The 19,426-nt window shown below is 44.1% G+C and overlaps 1 protein-coding gene across 3 annotated transcripts in view; it reads right to left on the bottom strand.

Annotated features, from left to right (window-relative positions):
* LOC135904883 (retinaldehyde-binding protein 1-like) overlaps window positions 1-19,426 on the bottom strand; it is a 54,746-nt gene that overhangs the window by 30,385 nt on the left and 4,935 nt on the right. For all 3 annotated transcript variants that reach the window (XM_070535915.1, XM_065435872.2, XM_065435873.1), the window contains 2 exons: window positions 16,477-16,670; window positions 11,245-11,355 (listed from right to left, as the gene is read on the bottom strand). In XM_070535915.1, coding sequence (XP_070392016.1) covers window positions 11,245-11,355; window positions 16,477-16,670 — 305 coding nt within the window. The remainder of the gene's footprint in view (window positions 1-11,244; window positions 11,356-16,476; window positions 16,671-19,426) is intronic.

The raw sequence follows: 19,426 nt of genomic DNA, 5'->3' as shown, positions 1-19,426 counted from the left end.
AAGCGCAGGCAGAACGAAACGGTCATAGAATGTAGATAAGACAACACACAACGCTGAACCATAGAATAAAGAATCGCTGGCTGAACCACCTGCGAACAGCTGTTTACGTGCTCGATGTCGCACTGAACTAACAAAACCGCCGTCGCGCACCCCAAGACAAATCTTAACTAACGTTCTTAAATTAGTAAACGCACATATTATTTGCTTCTAATCAAGAGAAGTCAATAATATTATAGTGTAAACGTTTTATTCACTAAAATAAAAGAATTATGCACCGTGTGTCACGAAACCTGGCAGTAAGCAACCCTGGGCGTCGCACCAGTCGCATTGTTGAAATCGCAATCATGTGAAATGAGCCCTCTAAAAATCGCATTGCGACGCGTGCGACAGCACCGATTTTCGTCGTTGCAGTCGCAGCATGTGAAACAGCCTAAAAGCGCCAACACAACTCCGCAGACGGCTTTTGCGGACGGTGCGCGACTTGGCGAACCTTCTGCGCATGCTCCGAAGATAGCAGCCGACGGCGCGCGCGTTGAAATATAGAGGAGATGGCATCTGGGCTGGCGCAGCGCAACCGAGCTAGCGTGACTGACCGCGAACGACGCTCGCCCGCGCGCCGATAACGTCGGACTATAAACGGGCCTTTTTTAGGCCCCCGTTCCTGCGCCGAGCGTCGGCGGCGTAACCGAGTGAACCAGCAAAGCGAAAGATAAAAGACCCAACGGGGAGCGGGAGATTAAAGGACGCGAGCACGAACAGTGGAGACCAATAAGAGTGGCCCGTTCAGTGATGTGCGCGCAGTGAACTGGTGTCATACGGACCCTCTGGACTGAAAGTTTCGTACTATCGTCTGCTCGCGCCAGCTCTCCCTCGCGTTTCTTCGGATTGTCATGGTTTGTGATTTTTTAAATATCATTCTATGTGCGAGGGGGATTGTTTTGTATTTTCTGGAAGCCACACGGGCACCAGCCATTACACTGGAACGTTCGACGAGACAGGTACAAAGCAGCCGCGTTTGACCTGCAGATCTCATTTCCGATGATCGCAGACTACGCTTTCCGCGATTGTTGTGCTTGAATGTTACTTGTTTAGATGGGCACAAGTTACACTTTATCACATCACATGGGAGTGCAATACAAATAAGGAATTCCACAAAATAGAAAATCCGAGTGCGGAGCAGTGGGAGAGCGTGCTCTCCAGCGGCGACCCTAGCCTCCAACGGAAGCTGGTGGATCATGCCCGACGAGCAGCCACGCTCAGTGGTGCCCTAGAATAGGGGCGCCAACCATGCAGGCCGGAGATCTTCATCAACCAATAGAAGATCAAGACACCCGGCACGACCGCTGAATTACTCTTTCTAGAGTAATAAAGTTTACTTCCTCCTCCTCCTATCCAAAGAAAGAGTACTTACAAAGGGAGCAAGGGGCGTTTTAAGAACTATTGGTAAAAGCACTGGCACGAATGAAAGGTACGTGCAGTATAACCACAAAGACGTGTTCTCGGCTAATCTTCCATGACACGTGGGTCTTGCTTGGACGGCGTGTCCCTGAATGAATGGTAAAAATTGCTGAAAGAGTCACCCTCGTATGCACTGTCGACGACCTCTAACGCAGCCTTAGGAGGTATTGTAGGGTAAATGGCACATGTTTGTTTTAACGTAAAATTTTAGAAACGGCTGCAGATATTCGCATCACATTTCATGCGCTTACGAAACTTGCTCTTGGGTACAACATGAGGCACTTTTTTGTGTGTAGATGATTTGCCTTTCCTGTGGCCCACTAACAAATTTTCAGGCATGTTTAATAATTACATGTACCTTTTCTCTGCAACCATGCAGAAGAACGTGATGATATTACACAGTGTTATTCTAAATACCCATTGGTTATGTCTGAACTCAAGAGATATCATATCCTCTTTGGAGTTTGTACACCCCCACAAAATAATATCACTGTATGTACAGAACTACATGGGGGTTTCTTGCAGTGTAATTTTTTACAGTGTTATCCTTATATCATCAGACATTTTTTATTGCAGAGTATTTATTTATGAGTTTGTGTAGTACATGTGCACAAAGTGTCACTGGTATGGGATGAATACTTTCTGAGGAAAGCTACATTGAATTTGAGGAGTTCATAAAAAAAGCTATTTGAGAAAAATAAAGCTTTATGCTCGGATACTGCTTGTCGATGCTCAATATGCCCTAGGAGAATGTATTTCACTGCTGACTTTCTTACAGGTGTCTCCAAAACCATTACTAATGTTCCTTCTTATCCGTCGTCCTTCCTTGCCCTCGGTAGTCAAGGAATTCTTCCCTGTCAACACGCTCTTTGTCCATCCTGTCGAGAGCAATATTACAAAACACATCTGGAACAATTCGAAGGGCCTCCATAACAGCTTTTCGTGCAGAATTACGGTCTTCGTAGTAGGGTATAGCATTGATAGTTGCTGTATTCAATGTGTAAGCACTGACAAATTTTATTTTGTCTTAGGGCAGAGGCACAAGATTATTTGGTTGAGCGACTAATTGGTGTTCTGTGTTCGTCCATGAAGAAATTTGCTCAGAAGACCGATTACATTTGAAATATCTCCTTCAGCTTTATTTTATGGACTGCCGTGCCATCTTTTGGGGCAGTAATACGTTTGAAGCTAGAAACACAGGTGACCGTGACCGTAATAGTGGGAACAATAACAAAGACGAAACATGCTACAACAGCACCACTAGCGGCACATCTGCTATAAAAGGAAATATTTTCAACAATATATGATCTTGACGTAATAGTTATGGAGAAACCAGCAAGGTGGAGAGAAGTAATTAATTCAGAGAAAAAGACACATCCCAACAATCGTAGCAGTTGCTGCAAAGAAACCAATACGGGTTCCTCGAAATAAAAGCTTCGCAGTTGAAGAAAAACTGGTCCCGGACTCGAACCCAGGACTGTCGCCGTTGTGGGGCAGCCGCTCCACCATCTGAGCTAACCAGGTGGCTAGCAGATGACAGGGCGAAGTCGAATTAATCGACAACTCAAAGCAAAGGCAAGAGTTTGATGTAACAGTTCTTATCTACAAAAGACTATGATGTCAAGCTCTTGCATTTGCTTCAAGTTGTTGACAAATTCCACTACACTCTGCTATCTGCTAGCCGCTTGGTTAGCTCCGATGGTAGAGCGGCTGCACTGGAAATGCGGTGGTTCCGGGTTCATGCCCCGTACCAGGACCAATTTTTCTTCAACTGCGAGGCGTTTCTTTCGAGGAACCCATATGGGTTTCTTTTGTGGCAATTGCAAGATTGGGTAGATGTCTCATTTTCTTTTACTGAACATATGGTCTTTCAGTACAAATCATTTACTTGCCACAAACACAGAAGCAAAAAAAAAACCCCGCCATAACAATGACCACTGCGAACGACAAGGATAAACAAACCGGCCTCCGAACTCCGCCCGCCATTTTTAAATGTCAGGGCGCACGGCACATTTCGGCGCCACATTTGAACCGCTTTGAGCGGGCGCTCGAGGTCGCACTTCCGCAGGTTTCTTCCTCATATTGCAGTCGATTTCTATGTGCCAGAATTTTAAATTTAATTTTTTGGGGAGTTTAACCTACTATACATGAGAAGGGTGTTTGATTGGGCTTTTCAAACAATGGTGCGGGTTACCACCCAATTCTTGCGTCGGCGTTTACGTAGATTTGACACCAGAAGATTGGCGTAAAAACAGATTGGACCAGTTTTACGGTATAAGATCTATGAATGCGCTCAAGTCGAACTATTATGCCTAACAAAACTGATTTGTTTCTCTGATAAGTCCGAGACCGCTCCGTCAAATAGATGGCTTCCCGCCGATTGCTCTGGCACTTGGTTCTAGGAGTGGCCGGGTAGCATGGATTTATTTCCGTCTAATAAACAGTATTGCGTGAGAGTATAATATTATCAAGGCCATTCGGTACGTATATGACATCAATTTTCCAGCTCTTATATACTGAGAATCCGTTCTGGCGAGTTTTTTAGCCTTCAGTTGCACTTTACCGCGATTTTCGACCAGTCACTGCAAGCAAACTAAGAGGAAGCGCATCAATCGCAGATGCCGACAACAGCCTCTTCATCCTGTGATCTACTTTCACTGTGCTTACTCGGCCTCATCGAAACCCTGTGCACTTGAGCGCAATCCTCGCCTCTTTTCAGCCAATTACAAAACCGCTTAATGCAGGCCTTAATATAGGCTTTGGAAGGAAAAAAGAATGACCTCCTAGAAACGAGGAGCGTGTTTGACCGGGCTTTTCAAACAACGCGACGGGTTAACCCCCGTTGTTAGCTTAGGTAATTACGTAACTTTGACGTGATGACATTGTAATCAAAACTGATTCGAAAAGTTTCAAGTTATAGAACCCTTGATCTCGGTCGCGCTGCCAGGCCGAATGTGACAGAGTCCTCGACACCTCTGAGCTGGAGTGCGGTGCACTGAAAGCACCAGGTCAATGAGTTCGGAGCGCTAGATTTCGACTTGGCGAATTTCACGTGCGCTGGCCGAGCACTATGAGTGCTCGAAAATGACGTGCGGAATGTACCCAATATTTGGTTTAATGTAATCAGAGTTGTCTACCTGAGAGCACACGTACTGGTTGATAGTAACGCGAGCCCACGAAGACACTTCATCGATCTTTCACAGAAGCACTGCTGGGCATTTCTTTAGCGTCACAAAGCGCACACTTCCCATCTAGGGAAAAGTGAAGCGAGGTGTCGGAGCAGAGCACTTACAAGGCTTCATGTTTTCTCCAAATATCGCGATAAATTGCTGCATAATTAAACTCATTGTACTTACAAGGCTTCATGTTTTCTCCAAATATCGCGATAAATTGCTGCATAATTAAACTCATTGTACTTCTTCTATGTCGGAAAGGAAATTATCATATTAGAATTTTTCTTTTCGGAAACGGAAACAAAGGGTGTGAAAGCTGTTTGGAGAAAAATCAGTGATAATATCTATAATTAAGTTTTGTAGGTCAAACAAATATTTTATTTCATCAATTGTTTTAAATGGCTCGTATGCAGTTAAATGCAAGACTGCCATTGGACCTTCCGCGATGGTTGCTGAAAAATCGCGAGCAGTTTATACCACGCAGTTGCTATTTATATTGACGAATTACAAAGGCTCTGATCACAAGTCATTGATACAAGTCTGACTTATTAGGGATGCAACAAAAAGAAAGAAAAAGAAGAAACGGGTTTGCGTGCACGAAGAGATTGAAAGGAGCAGGGGGGGGGGGGGTGTTGTCCAGTGATAATGAGAGCACCAGAAGATGCAATTTCGCAAAATACTAAAGTCTTGAGAAACCACGTGTGAATAAGCCATAGAGTGCTGTAGCTGAAAGTTCGAGTTGTTATTCTACGATATTCTTAGCTGGTGCAAGAGACGAAGCCGCACTGGCGCTGTTTTCTGTGAACAAACATTTTCGGCCACAGTATACCTTTCCAGTTAGTCGAGTGATATTTTTGGGAATGATTGCAGCTGCGTTGAGTGTCTGTTAAGGAATTATGAATATCTTATCAAGTCTCATTCTGTCTGTATCCACAGGCGCACAAGCTTTCGAAGAAGGCGCTTTTGCTGTGCACGAACTTCTCTTGACGATCATAATCGAACTGCTCGCGTCTCCCGCCGAATTCCGTTGGTACGATGTCGCCTGGAAAGTGGTCCCAAAATTCGGAAGCTTCGTTGCCAGCGAAGTGGACCTAGGGATGAAGAAAGTTGCAGCAGAAAGATTGAGTACAAGGAACCACCTCTTTGTCGTGGCTTCATTTTGTATAAGCTTCCGTGAAGATCACGCTACATCTATATTTCTTCAGCACACCGCCTGCTTTATTTTTTTTTCACTTTTATAACAGAAACGTACAAAACTTGCACGTGGCATATACAGCTCCTCTGGTTAGATTTCTGGAACAGACGGAAATTGACGTTATGAGAAATTGTGTTGTCTATATAATTAGAGAGTTCGGAAAAAAATTTTTGTGTTTCCCTTGAGAGCATTCTTGCACTTGGGCAATATCGAAGCACACGCTACCAGAACTCGCGTCTTCCTACGATAAATCTTAAGGTGACAGCATCACTTTCGGTATGCGCGGCCCCTATATCTGCCAAGACTGTCGTGAACCGCTGGTGTGATGATTTTGAGAAAAAGTTGAAATGGAATGGCTATAATTTATTGGAGAACACTTTGAGGAAGGTTATCTCGAAAGTGGCATAAGTCTACTAAGCAGACTTAGCTCATATACAGATCGTCTTTCAAACCACAATTTAAACGTGTCCTAAAGTAACTAAAAATATTTTGTTCGCTTCGTCACGAATGATCGAGAGCGATATCAAGATTTTGCACTGAGCTGAATTTCCTCAGAAGGTGCTTTAAGATTACGTGGTGGAGACTGCAGCAGAAACAGTGCCTTGGAAGCTATCGGGCGTCTCACAACACTGGCCTAACGACAAGCGCTGTCACCAGCGTTGCAGGCGCCGTACATCAATGGTGCATGATGTATGAAACAAAAAAGGACAACCGCTAGCATTCCCAACTTGAAGTGCACTGCCTGTTAACCTCAGATACCCAGTTGTATTGAGAACGATTTAGTATGCCCATATCTGATCATTTGAAAAGCGTGTGTTTGTGCCAGAAAGTGATACTAGAGAGGAACAGGCGCTATATTCAGGGGCACCTTAGATAGTACGTCCGAACAACGCTCACGTCCGTAGTGGGAGACGCAACGCTCCTCCTTTTGAACGGAGCGTCCTTCTGCTGGGCGTCGTTGATTTTGGAGCCAAAGGTACTGCGCGTCTTTCGCTTCTCTAGAGACCTTTTAAGCATAAAATGCTTTCAGCTCCCTGCTGTCTGCGGCCTTCGATAATCTTGAGCAAGAACCAGAGCCGATATCCGGGCGCTCAAACGAAACTAACCAGGCAACTTGCGAGAATAAAAGTCGATCATCCGGGCAACCGGAAGAGACCGCATTACAAATGCTGGTCATTTCTCAAACACATTACAAAAGATAATTGCTTCTGAGTTCTTCCTAATGTTTCTACGCAATATCCCTCTTGTTGTAACTTCTAGTACGCTGAAGGCTTATTTGTCATTTCCAATGGAGATGTCCAAAAGACAAATACGGGGTACTATACGCTTGATAGTCATTTTTTTGTGCTGCGACCGAGGTGCCTGTGCACTTCTTGAGGTGCCGGGGAGCGTCCTGAGCCCCGGCAGCGTTCAAGCCCGTATATTCCAGCGCCCCGGGGACGGCTCATTGACCGAGACGAGACTTGCAATAAGGTTATAGAAAACTATTGCGCCCTTATGGACCAGTAAACTGTATGGCGTGGTGCGGTGTGGTGAGGTGTGGTGTGCCGTTGCGAACATGCACCACACACATTTTAATATTGTGGCCAGTATCATCTCTAACCAATCTGCTTTGCCGGTAGCCATTTCATGCTTACATCTACTCTCGATTATGGGACAGCCAATTTTAACCCCCGCACGCGAACTGCACCTGTGCCGCCGACACTGTGACAGCACGATGCCGCCGCCGGCGCACACGCCCAGGGCTTAGTTTCTTCCCCCCCCCCTTATTTCCCCTTTGAATTTCGTGCACGCAATTGTTGTTTATATTTTTACTTATTCACTGTACAGGAGGTCCCATTACAGTCTTAGACCTCGGGAGCTGCTCCTGTATATTATTGCCTTGTACGACGTCTTGTGTATTAATTATAAAACCTCATTAAAATATGGAGAGGGGGAGGCTCACAAAGCGGTGACCAGTGTGCGTACATATATATATATATATATATATATATATATATATATATATATATATATATATATATATATGTATGATGCATTGAATCACAAGACCCAACAGCGACACAGGTCAAAGAATAAAATCACAGTGCAAGATCTTTCTATGCGACCTACAGTGTTTGGTCGCCAACCTTTAACAGCTTAGCTAGCGTTGGCTGGGGCGGCCTATAAAGTACACGAGACAAGCAAAAATGACTAGTTTGGGAACTGCTTAGGCTCCTGTCTTTCGGATCATTTTCTTTTAAATTCAAGAAGCAGCAAACTTCTTCAAGCACTAAAACTCGAGCCCTTAGGTTTAATGAGCATTTTGGAAATGCTTTTGAGGAATTGCTCGGTTGGTGAAGGATTAAAGATGTGTGAACTCAAACCTAAGTAGCCTATGTGCAACACAGAACATTAGTTGCAATGCTTCATTGACGACCTCACGCACCACAACACTATATTTTATGGTTTCGCACCTACTTACCTACAAGTGTATAAAATCTATGGGCTTTGTTAAAACACAGCACTCATAGTGCACAACTTAACGAATGTAAATTAACTGGTCACCAGAAAAAATCAACGTGAACCTTCACTAATTCAAAAGCAGGTAGGTTCACGCTCACGTGGCTAAATACACAGTAGGCTGCGTGGAGAATCTTAGTCGAACAGGGTTGGTGACCCTAATGTGCAGTGCTTAGGGGAAACGCATGCAATAGTACGACAACACCTGCTTTCCTTTCTTCGATCATATCCCATCAACTGATTAATTGGAAATAAATAATCAATTTCAAACATTGGAGTTAGAATTGCCACGCACAAAGCACTGCTGTTAATAAAATCATCTCCAGCGCTTGTCCAATGGGGGCCGCCGTGATATAGTTGACTTACACAGGGGTGGGGGAGGGAAGGGGGCGAGCCCATTCTTAAGAAATGGAGGGACTGCGGCCGAAAACCTCCTTCTTCCGTTCCTGCCTTTAAGCACTGCACACGTCTCTCTAATGTCCATATAATCGCTGTCGGAAGAAAGCGTTTAGTATTGCAGTTTTTTTGCGACACCAAATATATGAACACTTCAGGCGCATTTCTGCCATCGGCGCCGCCGTGAGATCTTGTACAAGGCCCGCTATAATCGTCTCTGCGCGCCGTACGCTATCGTACTGAGTGAAAGCGTACCAGGTAGAACCGGCGAGTGCGGCTCAATTTCGTGCACGCAACGGCGGAAAGCGGTGAGGACGCGCGCCTACTTCCTTCGCGCGCTAGGCTTCGTTGGTAAGATGGGAGGGCAGAACACGTTCTACTCCAGGCGCCCCGGTAAGATTGCTGTATCTTGAAACTCATCTTCTAAGAGTACAGAGTCAGCCGTGCGCTGTGTTTCCGCGGCTTAGTTCGCGTTGATGCGACCGGCAGCACGGTGGCCAATTCGCTCGCTGCTGCTGCCACGCTTCCTCGCTTCCACGTTTTGACAGCGGGTTTCTGCGGTCATCTAATGAGTATTGTTCATGTTTGCTGGTACCGGTGACACGATACTTGGTAAATTAGTTAGTATACGCATATTTACATGTTAGTCCGTACAAAGTATTATCCTTGCTTTCTATAGCTGTCCACTAATTTGCTGCCGCAATGAATGCTTCGCCTTTTTTTTTTCAGGTATCTGGCCACTGAGATTTATTGTGCATGTAACTGTCGCCTCTTCTTGAAACCAACCTTATGGTGTTGAGTGTTTCAGGCGATAAAGAAATTATGCTCGAATTAAGCTCAAGCAGTCAGCACCACGGTGCTAGCGCAAGCAAGGCTCCAAAGACCAAGCTTGAAGCGTTTTGAGCAAACTTGATCGACAACTACGAGGGCGAATCAGAAAGGCTTTGCCCCCCACTCTATTTACCTCAAAATAAGGTTCATACAGAAAATTACAAATACACGTAGTATTCTACGTACGTTACACTATTTTCCGACATAGCCCCCCCTCCCCCCCCCCCCCCCCCCCCCCGGTTCAAAGATTTGTCCAATCGCAGCACTAAATTTGTGAAGTCTGGCTGACTATGGAACCACCGTCGCACTGCTGTTTTGGCTTCATCGTTGCACGTGAATCGCTGTCCTGTCACCTCACTCTTCTTAAAGCGAGCACCCTTCCCTCTACGTGGGCTGCATTTCTCTGTGGATTTCGATGGACGTTGGTCCCTTGCTCCACAGAAAACGAATTATACTTTGGTGCTCGTACGCCTTGGACGTGCGAAGCGCAACCGCCGTCTTCAACAACCGACAGCAGCGCCGTACCCCGAAGCTGCCGGCAGATAAGGTCGGGCCGGTCAACGAAAGGTCCACTGCTGGGAATGGATATGTTGACTTCGCATTTACAGCCATGATTTAGCTAAAAAAATAGGGGCAATGACTTTCTGTTTCGCTTTCATCTATTACCCTTCTGTGTACATTCTGTGCCATTGTGAAAGGACAGAAATAATTTTCATTCACGGATTTTATACGTCTCAGTCATAACCTAATGGACTGCAATCTCTGAAAGTTTGTTGAGACTTCTAAATGACGTCTTCGGGCTAGTTTGTGAATAGTAATAATCCCTCCAACTCATCATCATCCCTCATCACGCCTTTACGTCTCCATTCCCTCTCCCCCTGCGCAGAGCCGCAGGCTAGTGCGCATGAGCGCAGGCCGACCTCGCTGCCTTAATTTCTTCAAATAAGTTCTTTGGCTATCACAGACTGCTCTTCATTAGGCAGTTCAAGTTTTGCACTGTTGACTTGACAGAGAGTTTCCTTAATAGCTGGCTTAGGCCTTATGAGGATGCTGACTGATTTAACCAAAAGCCCTGTGCAAATAGGAGGAGGAGGTGGCGCACGCAGTCACGCTTCAAAATGGAGTGGAATGCACAATGAAAGCTCTTATAGATACAGTAAAGCTCAATTAGCTTAAGCGGGTTGCGTGACTTTTCGTCACCGCTTGGTTTGATAAGCTACGTCACTATAAACAACAACAACAACACTAATAATAATAATAATAATAATAATAATAATAATAATAATAATAATAATAATAATAATAATAATAATAATAATAATAATAATAATAATAATAATAATAATAATAATAATAATCGGCAGCAGTGCTGCTGTGTAACGCGGGTACGACGTTCGAGATAAAGGTGCCTTTTTCTTAGTGATGACTTTAAATTTGGTGCAGTTGACCAAAGAACTATGTACATGTAGCTAAGATTGACCGAAATCAAAGAAGCCTATAAGCTCCTTTTGTGTGAATGGCTAAACCTCTGCGGACATTTTAACGCCCTCGAAAGGATCAACTTCGGGACCTGGACTGCAAAGCTGACTCCAGGGACCTTCGGGCGAGTGTCAGATACGCACGCATGTACACACATGAACCCACACGGCAGAGTTAACGTAGCTGGAGGAAAAGACAAAGTACACTCACTCTGCTTAGCAGCTTGCTGCGTAGGAATGGCTTGATCGCTGCAAAGAGGACTTCAAAGATCTTCGGGTGGTTTACTATGTAGACGGCCTTTATCCGCACGGGACAGCACTCCTAGGAAAATTAGATTTTGACATTGACCGCTTTCATTTAGTACGGATTGCAGATAGATATCGCTATAATGCGCATTAAACTACAAATAATGCTGGCGCCAGGTAATTTGTTGGCCTGTAGGAACGGAGAATGCATTTTTATTGTTACGTTGCAGAAGTCACACATAAAGATGTGTTTGCAATATTTACAAGAAAGACAACGATGCATAAAGAAGGTGATTGTCCGGACCGATTCCACCACTACAGGTCAAATCATCTTTTGTCTGACACCACTCTTGGTTGCGCCATAACAATATCAACGGGCTTACTATCTATATATTTTAATGGTGGGCTTCGGGTAAACATGGCACACATTAGCTCTCAACGCATCTAGAGGCCAACTGAAACAAAATTTCGACTTTGGAGAAAGTTGGTATAAATGACTTTTCTAATACCACTGAAGCAAACTTAGCAGAGCGACACAACTCCTAAGTGTATTGTTCCTTTAATTTTTTTTCGTTAGAAGCCTTTAAAGCAGCACCTGATCAGCGAATGCGTGCACCTTGTGGTGGCACAGTGACGTAAGTACCAGCTCACCTGAGGCGCTGGTCATTCGGGGACGGCTCGCGCCTCAACGTCGGGAGAATCACAGAGACTAATCAAAGCACGCACGCCTCACCAGCGAGATGGCAGCGGGCTCGGATGCTTCGTTGCAGTCCTGAAGGTCATGGCGAAAACCGAGTGGTAGATCATAAATCGCGTTCGCCGAACAGTAATGGCGGTGTTTTTTATTTCAGCTTCATTGTCAGAAATAGCTATTTTTGAGAGCTCTTATTGATGCTTCCAATTGTATTAAAACGTCTAATTTTGCACGGAAACTCCTCTATATCCACACAGACAGGAAAATTACACCCACGAGGGTGAATTAGAAGTTGAGACTACTTTTACGCACCTTTGCGTCTCTTGAATATTTCTAACATGGGTGTGTTTGTTAGCGGAACATCCTTGGTGGAGTCTTTAATGCAATAAGGTGCAATAGGGATGTTTAATGGCAAGCCTACTCCTTGTAGGAATTATTTGTGTTTAGTACTTTGATATTTCGAGCGGATAAAACACCATAGGGGCATATTTCCCAGTGGTTTGCGCGAAATCATTGTTTGTGCTACTCGTGTGGTAACAGTCGGCTATGATTGCCAACTTTCTATTTCATGTACATTATGTCTCTTGTTGTGAAGTTGAAAGAGATAGCTTTTTTTTTAATTTACCACCCTGCCATTCGCCTTTTACCACTCGCTTTGTTTAAGAAGCTTGAGCTCGGTGTTTTTTTATATATCAGCTGCCAATCTTCAGTTAATCATAACGCGTAAGCCATCATAGTTCTTAAGGCACATGTTTTTCCTCGTGTGACTTCGGGGCCAGCGCAATATTGTGCGCAGTAAGTCTTGCACTGATTCATGTAGCATCGGTTAGAATAAACACCCCCAGGTGACTAGGGGGCAATCTTCTACCAGTGATAAAACATCTATTATTGTGGGGGTGGTGCGCCTAGGTTGTCATCGTCATCATCATCAAAGCTTCCATTAGTCGCTGCAGGATCTTTCGTTGTAGTAGTGGAACTACAACTACATTGTCCTCTTCTCCCCTTCCTGTATCTCACATCTTATTGCTAGCGTCGCTTAAACTGTTTCACCTATTCTGCGAAGAAGTTATTAGGCTTAGAACGTGACCATTTGCATCGCCATAGGTAGTCGCTCCTTTCGAACAGCGCTGTTGCATGCCATGGAAAGCAACAATTTCACAAGAACACATGTAATATTTTTTTAAAGCAATGAAGCACTATAAATAACTTGCATGGAGAGAAAATGTAGGTGGCCTTAGATCGCACATCCCCAGACTCAACTACCGATTGGTGTGAAGTCGGCATGTTAGTGTCTCAGAAATACATTCGCTACATGTTTGTTGAAGTCTTGAGCCCACCAACAACGCTTATATCTGCACTAGAAAAAGCTTCAAGTTGGATTGCTTCTTGCCTTGTTAATGTCCAAACAGACAAGAGAATGCGCTTTCACTGAGGCCTTTTCGTTTGTTACAGGCTCCGATAAAACATATTAGTGGCAATTGAAGTTCAATATGAAGTGTGAGCTCCATGAATAAATTGAGCACCCGAATCTGAAGCTTAAATGGAGGAGAAGTGACATCGCCCAAGTGAAGCATTGCCAGCGTAGAGTGGGCATATGCTTGTTAATGAAACTATTATATCGTTTGCTCATGCGATACTCGCGCATATTTGCACAGGCGACCCCTCTTTCTCAGAAGGAACGGTATATTGATGGCTAATATGGGAGCCGAGTAATCAAAGTATAGGCTCCAGTAGTATAATTATGGCTGCATATACTGCTACAAATAGGAAGAGCCTAAATTCATTAAGACAATGCACTGGGCTTAATAATATTTTTCGAAATGCATTGGAAGGAGCTGTGGACCTAACTAAATAGTGACAACCAAATACGAAAAAACTATTTACCTTAAATATGGTAACTCACTTCATAATCACATAAGTGAACATTTTGCATTTTCCAAATTGAAGCCAGTCTGTGCTTGAGCTACGCCCTCGCAACCGGAATCCAGACAGTGCCACAGGGTTCGAAATATTTGCACTTTTAGAAGGTCGTAACATGCGCTGTTGTTACACTGAGCTTCGCACCACATTCATGGAAGGAAGGTTTTGGTTAAAATGTGAACTAGCACTCGAATGCATTTCACCGCAAGGTCGACTGATGCTCATGTCAAGATATCTGCTAAGTGAATACATGACTTGAAAAATAACCGGCTGTGATGCAAAGACGTAATTATGAAACTCGCCAAGAGGGCTGATTGAATATTGCGTTCTACTGTACAGAACTAGGTCATAGGCTCAATTCCCTACCACCTCGGCGGCAGTCCGACGAGGAACGAATGCGAAAATGCTTGTTCCCTTCTGTTTGGGTAGACGTTAAAAACTCGAGGTGTTCCAAGTTAACCGGGAGCGACTCAATGGAGCGTTTATCAAAGCCCGTGTCTTATTTGGGATTGATTTGATTTCGTCATCAGTATCATAAATAACAGCCTACTTTTATGTCCACTGCATAACGAAGCGCTTTTCTAGTGATCTCCGATTATCCCTGTTTTGCTCTAGCTGATTCAAATTTGCGCATGCAAGTTTCATAATTTCATCCCCCCACCTAATTTTACGGCATCGTCGACAGCACTTCCTTTTGCTTGGCACCAATTCTGTAACGCTAATGATCCACCAGTGACGTGCCCTACGCCTTACACGGCCTGGCCAGTTCAATTTCTTTCTTTTAATGGCAATAACAATATCATAAGTTCTCGTTTACTCTCTGATACCCACCGATGCCTTCCGGTCTCTTAAAACTGAGTCGTGCACTTATCGTTCCATCGCTCTTCGCACTCCCCTTAACTTGTTCTCGAGCCTATTTGTTAGCCTCCAATTTTATGCCGCATATGTTAGCACTGATAGAATGCCATGATTGGACATACTCCTTTTCAATGAATGTGGTAAGCCCCCAGTTTAATTTGGTGATGCCTGCCGTATGCACTCCGATCCATTCTTGTTCTTCTGTAAGTTTCCTTCTGATAATCAGGGTCCCCTGTGAGTAAATGCTCGCAACTGCACAATCGTGGGTATTGCTCGAGTAATAAACAACAAAGTTTATAGAGCGCCTCTCACCGACTGTAAATATTTTCTTTTACTAAATCTTGGTTGATATACGAGCGTCGTACTGAAGATATTGATCAACAATTTTTTGCATACATGTCTGAAAGCTCGCAAGAGTTGATGAGGCGACACTCCATTTTTTCTGCAATCATAGATGACAATTTCTTATCATCAGGTTACAAAATCTAGCCACCAGCATGCGAAGAAAAATTACAGCAACTGAAGTCTCGTTTCCTGAATGTGCGGTGCTATACTTTCTGGTGAAAAAGAAAGCTTCAGCTGCAGAAATTCATAAGAGGCTACAGCTAGCGTATGGCGACGCGTGACTGAGCTCGAACAGTTACGAAGATGGATCAAGCATAATAAAGATGGCTATACAAGCGTTGAACATCAGCCTCGGAATGGTCATCGTCGCATAGCCGCTACTGAATCCAGCCTGGAGACCGTTGATGGCCTCGTTAAAGAAGACAAACGAGTGACAAAGAGGTGTAACAGTGAGAATGCTTTAAATGGTGCACAGTGCAGTTCTGGGGACTGAAAAGTTTGGCCACTGAAATTTAAGTGTTGCTGTATACGTTAAAAGACTGCATAAGCTACGATGCTTATTGGGAGACAGGCGAATATAAGAAAAGTTGTGTTGGAGCACGAGAATTCGCGCTGAAACATTTCCTTCTTAAAGGAGGAGAGAATCGAAATAATAACGGAAGGGCTTCCGCCACTCACCGCGAATCCTAGCAAAATCGAGGCCAACATTACGAGACAACAAAACAAATGCGTGCACTATCGTTTCACTATGTCAACAAAGTAGTAGCGCAGTGCTATCGGAAGGATATTCTTGTTTGGCCTGCTTGGCGGGAAAAACGAATGCAGAAAAACAGGGATGCTATGAGCTAAAAGTGAACAAAAGTCTGAAAAATAAAGACAAAGTTTTCTTTGTTGGTAATGAAGCGCAATCATTCGTGGAAAGTTGTTACTGGTTACTTTCGGTATGAGTCTGGGTTCTGGCTATTCAGGAATTGCGACATTACTGAAGTGTGCCTCACTGCGGTTTCTATTTAGCGCATGTTGTGTGTTGCGTAATTTCGCAGCAGCCCACTAGTTGACATCTTTCTTTTCTTTAGCCAACCCATGCCAAGTAACTTCATATGTGTTTTCTACTTGTTTCTATGTCTTCACTGTTCCAATACGTTTTGTCGGGTCGAAATTAAGTATAACATTGCCTTTTCATAGAACAATACGAGGAACACAAGTGTTCTTAGACTCTTCCTATTCTCCACTGCACCACTGAACTATTAGTTGCATGTAAATTCAGCGTTGAATGTCTATATGTGACAACATTCAGAAAAGAAACTGTGGGAAGGCAACAGTCCCCTTACTGACCGTCAAGGCATAATATGTTATGAGAACCGAGCGGTCACTGTGCACCTGCGTAATGGTAGCCAGTTTCATCAGGTACGCTGGTGTGAGCTGCGTCAGATGAAGGATGTTTAATCCCTCCAAGTCTAAGACGCACTCGACCCCACATATTGAAGGAACATCTTCAAGGAGCCAGCTGTTGGTCAACAGAAGCCCTGCTCTGGTATAGTCCAAAAGGCTGCAGATGTCAGGGTTCCAGGCACCTGGAGGGAGAGTGGAAATAGCTCTGACGTGGAACTCAGTTGCATTAGCATGGTGCAATTATATTTTGCTGAATAGTGGACGTTCCTTCGAGAAACAAACACACGCATACACACATCGGAAAACGTGACCCTAGTTGCTCATTACACCATAAGATTATTACCTGCCGCCTACCTTTCCCTTTATTTCCCACTTACCCTTACTCTGGTGAGGAGTACCAGTTTAGAGGGACGCTCTCCCCGTCGAGCTCTCTTTGTTTCTCTTCATTTAATCTACTCTCTCTCTCTCTAACACACACACGCACACGTACAAACAAACAAACACACAAACAAAAACTGTCATCTCGTCTCGGTGTGGAAACAAGGAATCACGAGCAGGGAAAACAGTAGCCCGCCACGGTGGCTTACGGGCTATAGTGTTGCACTTCTTAGCCCGAGTTCGCGGGGTTGAATTCCGGCCGCGGAGGCCCCATTTCGTCTTGGGCGAATTGCAATAACGCCATTGTTCCGTGCATTGCAGAAACATTAAAGATCCCCTCGTAGTTTAAGCTGACCCGGATTCCCCCTTTACGGCGTGCCTCATAATCATACTGTAGTTTTGTCACGTAATACCCCAGAATTCAGTTCTGGGAACACGTTGGGATGAATTTTAATTAAGTTTAAAGAAATTGAACACAGCCGCTGTTAATAGAATATTGATAGTGCACATCATTAACTGAGTAGCAGTGACACGCTTAGACTTCCCCGAAGGAGAAAACGTCACCAGTGATTTCACTCTAAGTAAGGGCGCCTGAGTGAAACATTTGCCGAACACTTCAGCTTCATAATTTGACTCATCTATAAAGTTAGCTAGCAGGCACCCAATTTAAACGATGCTGGGAGCCTAGTACAGCTTAGATTTTGACCAATTTATTGAGGAACATATGGTGTACTATCGAGCTTTTCGTTGTGCGGCGTCAGGAAGCTTCAGGTAAGGCCTCTAAAACCCTCATGAAGCATAGCCAACTCGTCTGCCTATGGCTATCTTGCTTTTATTCCTGTATTATTGAAACGGACTTGTACTCACTTATTACGTGAGGTCGTTCGAGCAGGATTGTCACAATGTTTTAACTTGTCTTACGGCAGCCGGAGATGCGTAATCTGTCTTTCTGCTTAAGTTGGAAGAGAATTTTAAGCGACGTTAAATTATACTATGCTTCTCCTGGCTGATCGAGAAAGTTTCATAAATGTTTGATGGATGCCTTACGCATTTACAGATGAAAATACACTACTTGTCTGAATAAGTATTCCAGCCTATTGCTACACTTTTGAAAATTACTTCTTTCGTGGTGTGCCGTAATTTCTTTCGGGAAGTTTGCATGAGAGAACATTTTTTTCTTATGCGTTTCTCTGCAAGAACTTCTTTCTTACTTAAGCCTTCTTTAGCCTTCTGAACATGCTGAAAAGTTCCCGCAATATTGCACTGCTGGTTGGGCGGCGTGGTATATTCAAGTGAAGATTTTTTCCCAATCAGGCTGCTTGATTGGCCATATCTCACTTTGGAAACTATGGGAAATAGAGGGCAATACAAACCAAGCAGGACCTTGGAAAACTAGACTATAATTAGCTAATAAATACTGCAAATCCATGCCCTGGAGCAGAAAAAGAACTACGTGATATTTGAGCTGCTTCAAAGTCACTGTGGCGTCTTAGGTAAGGAACGCGCCATTAACATTGCTAGGTTGGATGTTCAGTGCAGCAAAGAGTGGCTTAAGGACAGATGCCCTTAAAAAAATGGGAGTGCTCGTACCAAAGATCACGTTCTCCGCGTGGAATCCTCTAAATTTCGAAGGCAACCAGCAGCACCACGTGGACTCTTCTCTATAGTACATCTTCGCATTCCAACAGGAGGACTCTGCCGGCTAGTGCTAGGAGTGGCTTTTGCAAAGTCTTTCATTTTTCGAATCAAATAGGCCGACAGTGAACCCTGTGATTAATGTGATGGCTGTGGTAATGAATTGACTCTTCAACATGCCCTATCTGACAGCACACGCTACAATTTATAGCGACCATCCCTCGCAATCGCGATAGCAAGCTTTGACCAAAGATCGCTATCAATGAAATTAATTTTAGAATGCCGAGCTCACTGCCGAGCTCAATTCATCGCGGCAGGATTTGACGAGAAAATTGTTACCCTTTTTTTAAGCACAACGGACCTGCTCAAATGGCTGCAGTATGAATTCGTTGCGCTACAAGTGCTACTGTGCTGAGGTAGTGTGCGGTGATTGTGAATAGCGGTGATCCGTGTATCTGTATTCCTTGTCTCTCGCTAGTTTTCTTTGTTTCAAACTCCCACTTTCGCTTTCCCCAGTGCAGGGTAGCAAACCGGAATTCATCCCCTATTTAACCTGCCTGCATTTCTTCTTTCTTCTTTCTGTCTCTATCTAGTATTTACGCTTTAACGCGTCTGTGACAGCAGTGACCATTGTTGTGCGACAGTACCTAAATATGCTCCTTTAAAAGTTCCAAAAAAGTACGTTTTTTGTACAGGCTGCTTATTTGTTTTGCGTATTTATTATTCACAAGCTGGTCTTGCCTGCTGAGTATTGTACTTATGCCCAGACTACTTTTAGTTAGGAGGTCCCCTTCGAATGATCACTTCGGGAATTCCAAATGCACATTTTTCTTGTACTAATATATGTGTATGTTACGGAGCAATAGATTTCAAATTGAAAGAAGCAGTGTTGCGCTCTCATAGTTATAAAGTGCCCCATGCTATA

This window comes from Dermacentor albipictus, chromosome 3, assembly GCF_038994185.2.
Source record: "Dermacentor albipictus isolate Rhodes 1998 colony chromosome 3, USDA_Dalb.pri_finalv2, whole genome shotgun sequence".
Taxonomy (NCBI): Eukaryota; Metazoa; Arthropoda; class Arachnida; order Ixodida; family Ixodidae; genus Dermacentor; species Dermacentor albipictus.
This window is presented reverse-complemented; position numbering and strand designations above follow the sequence as displayed.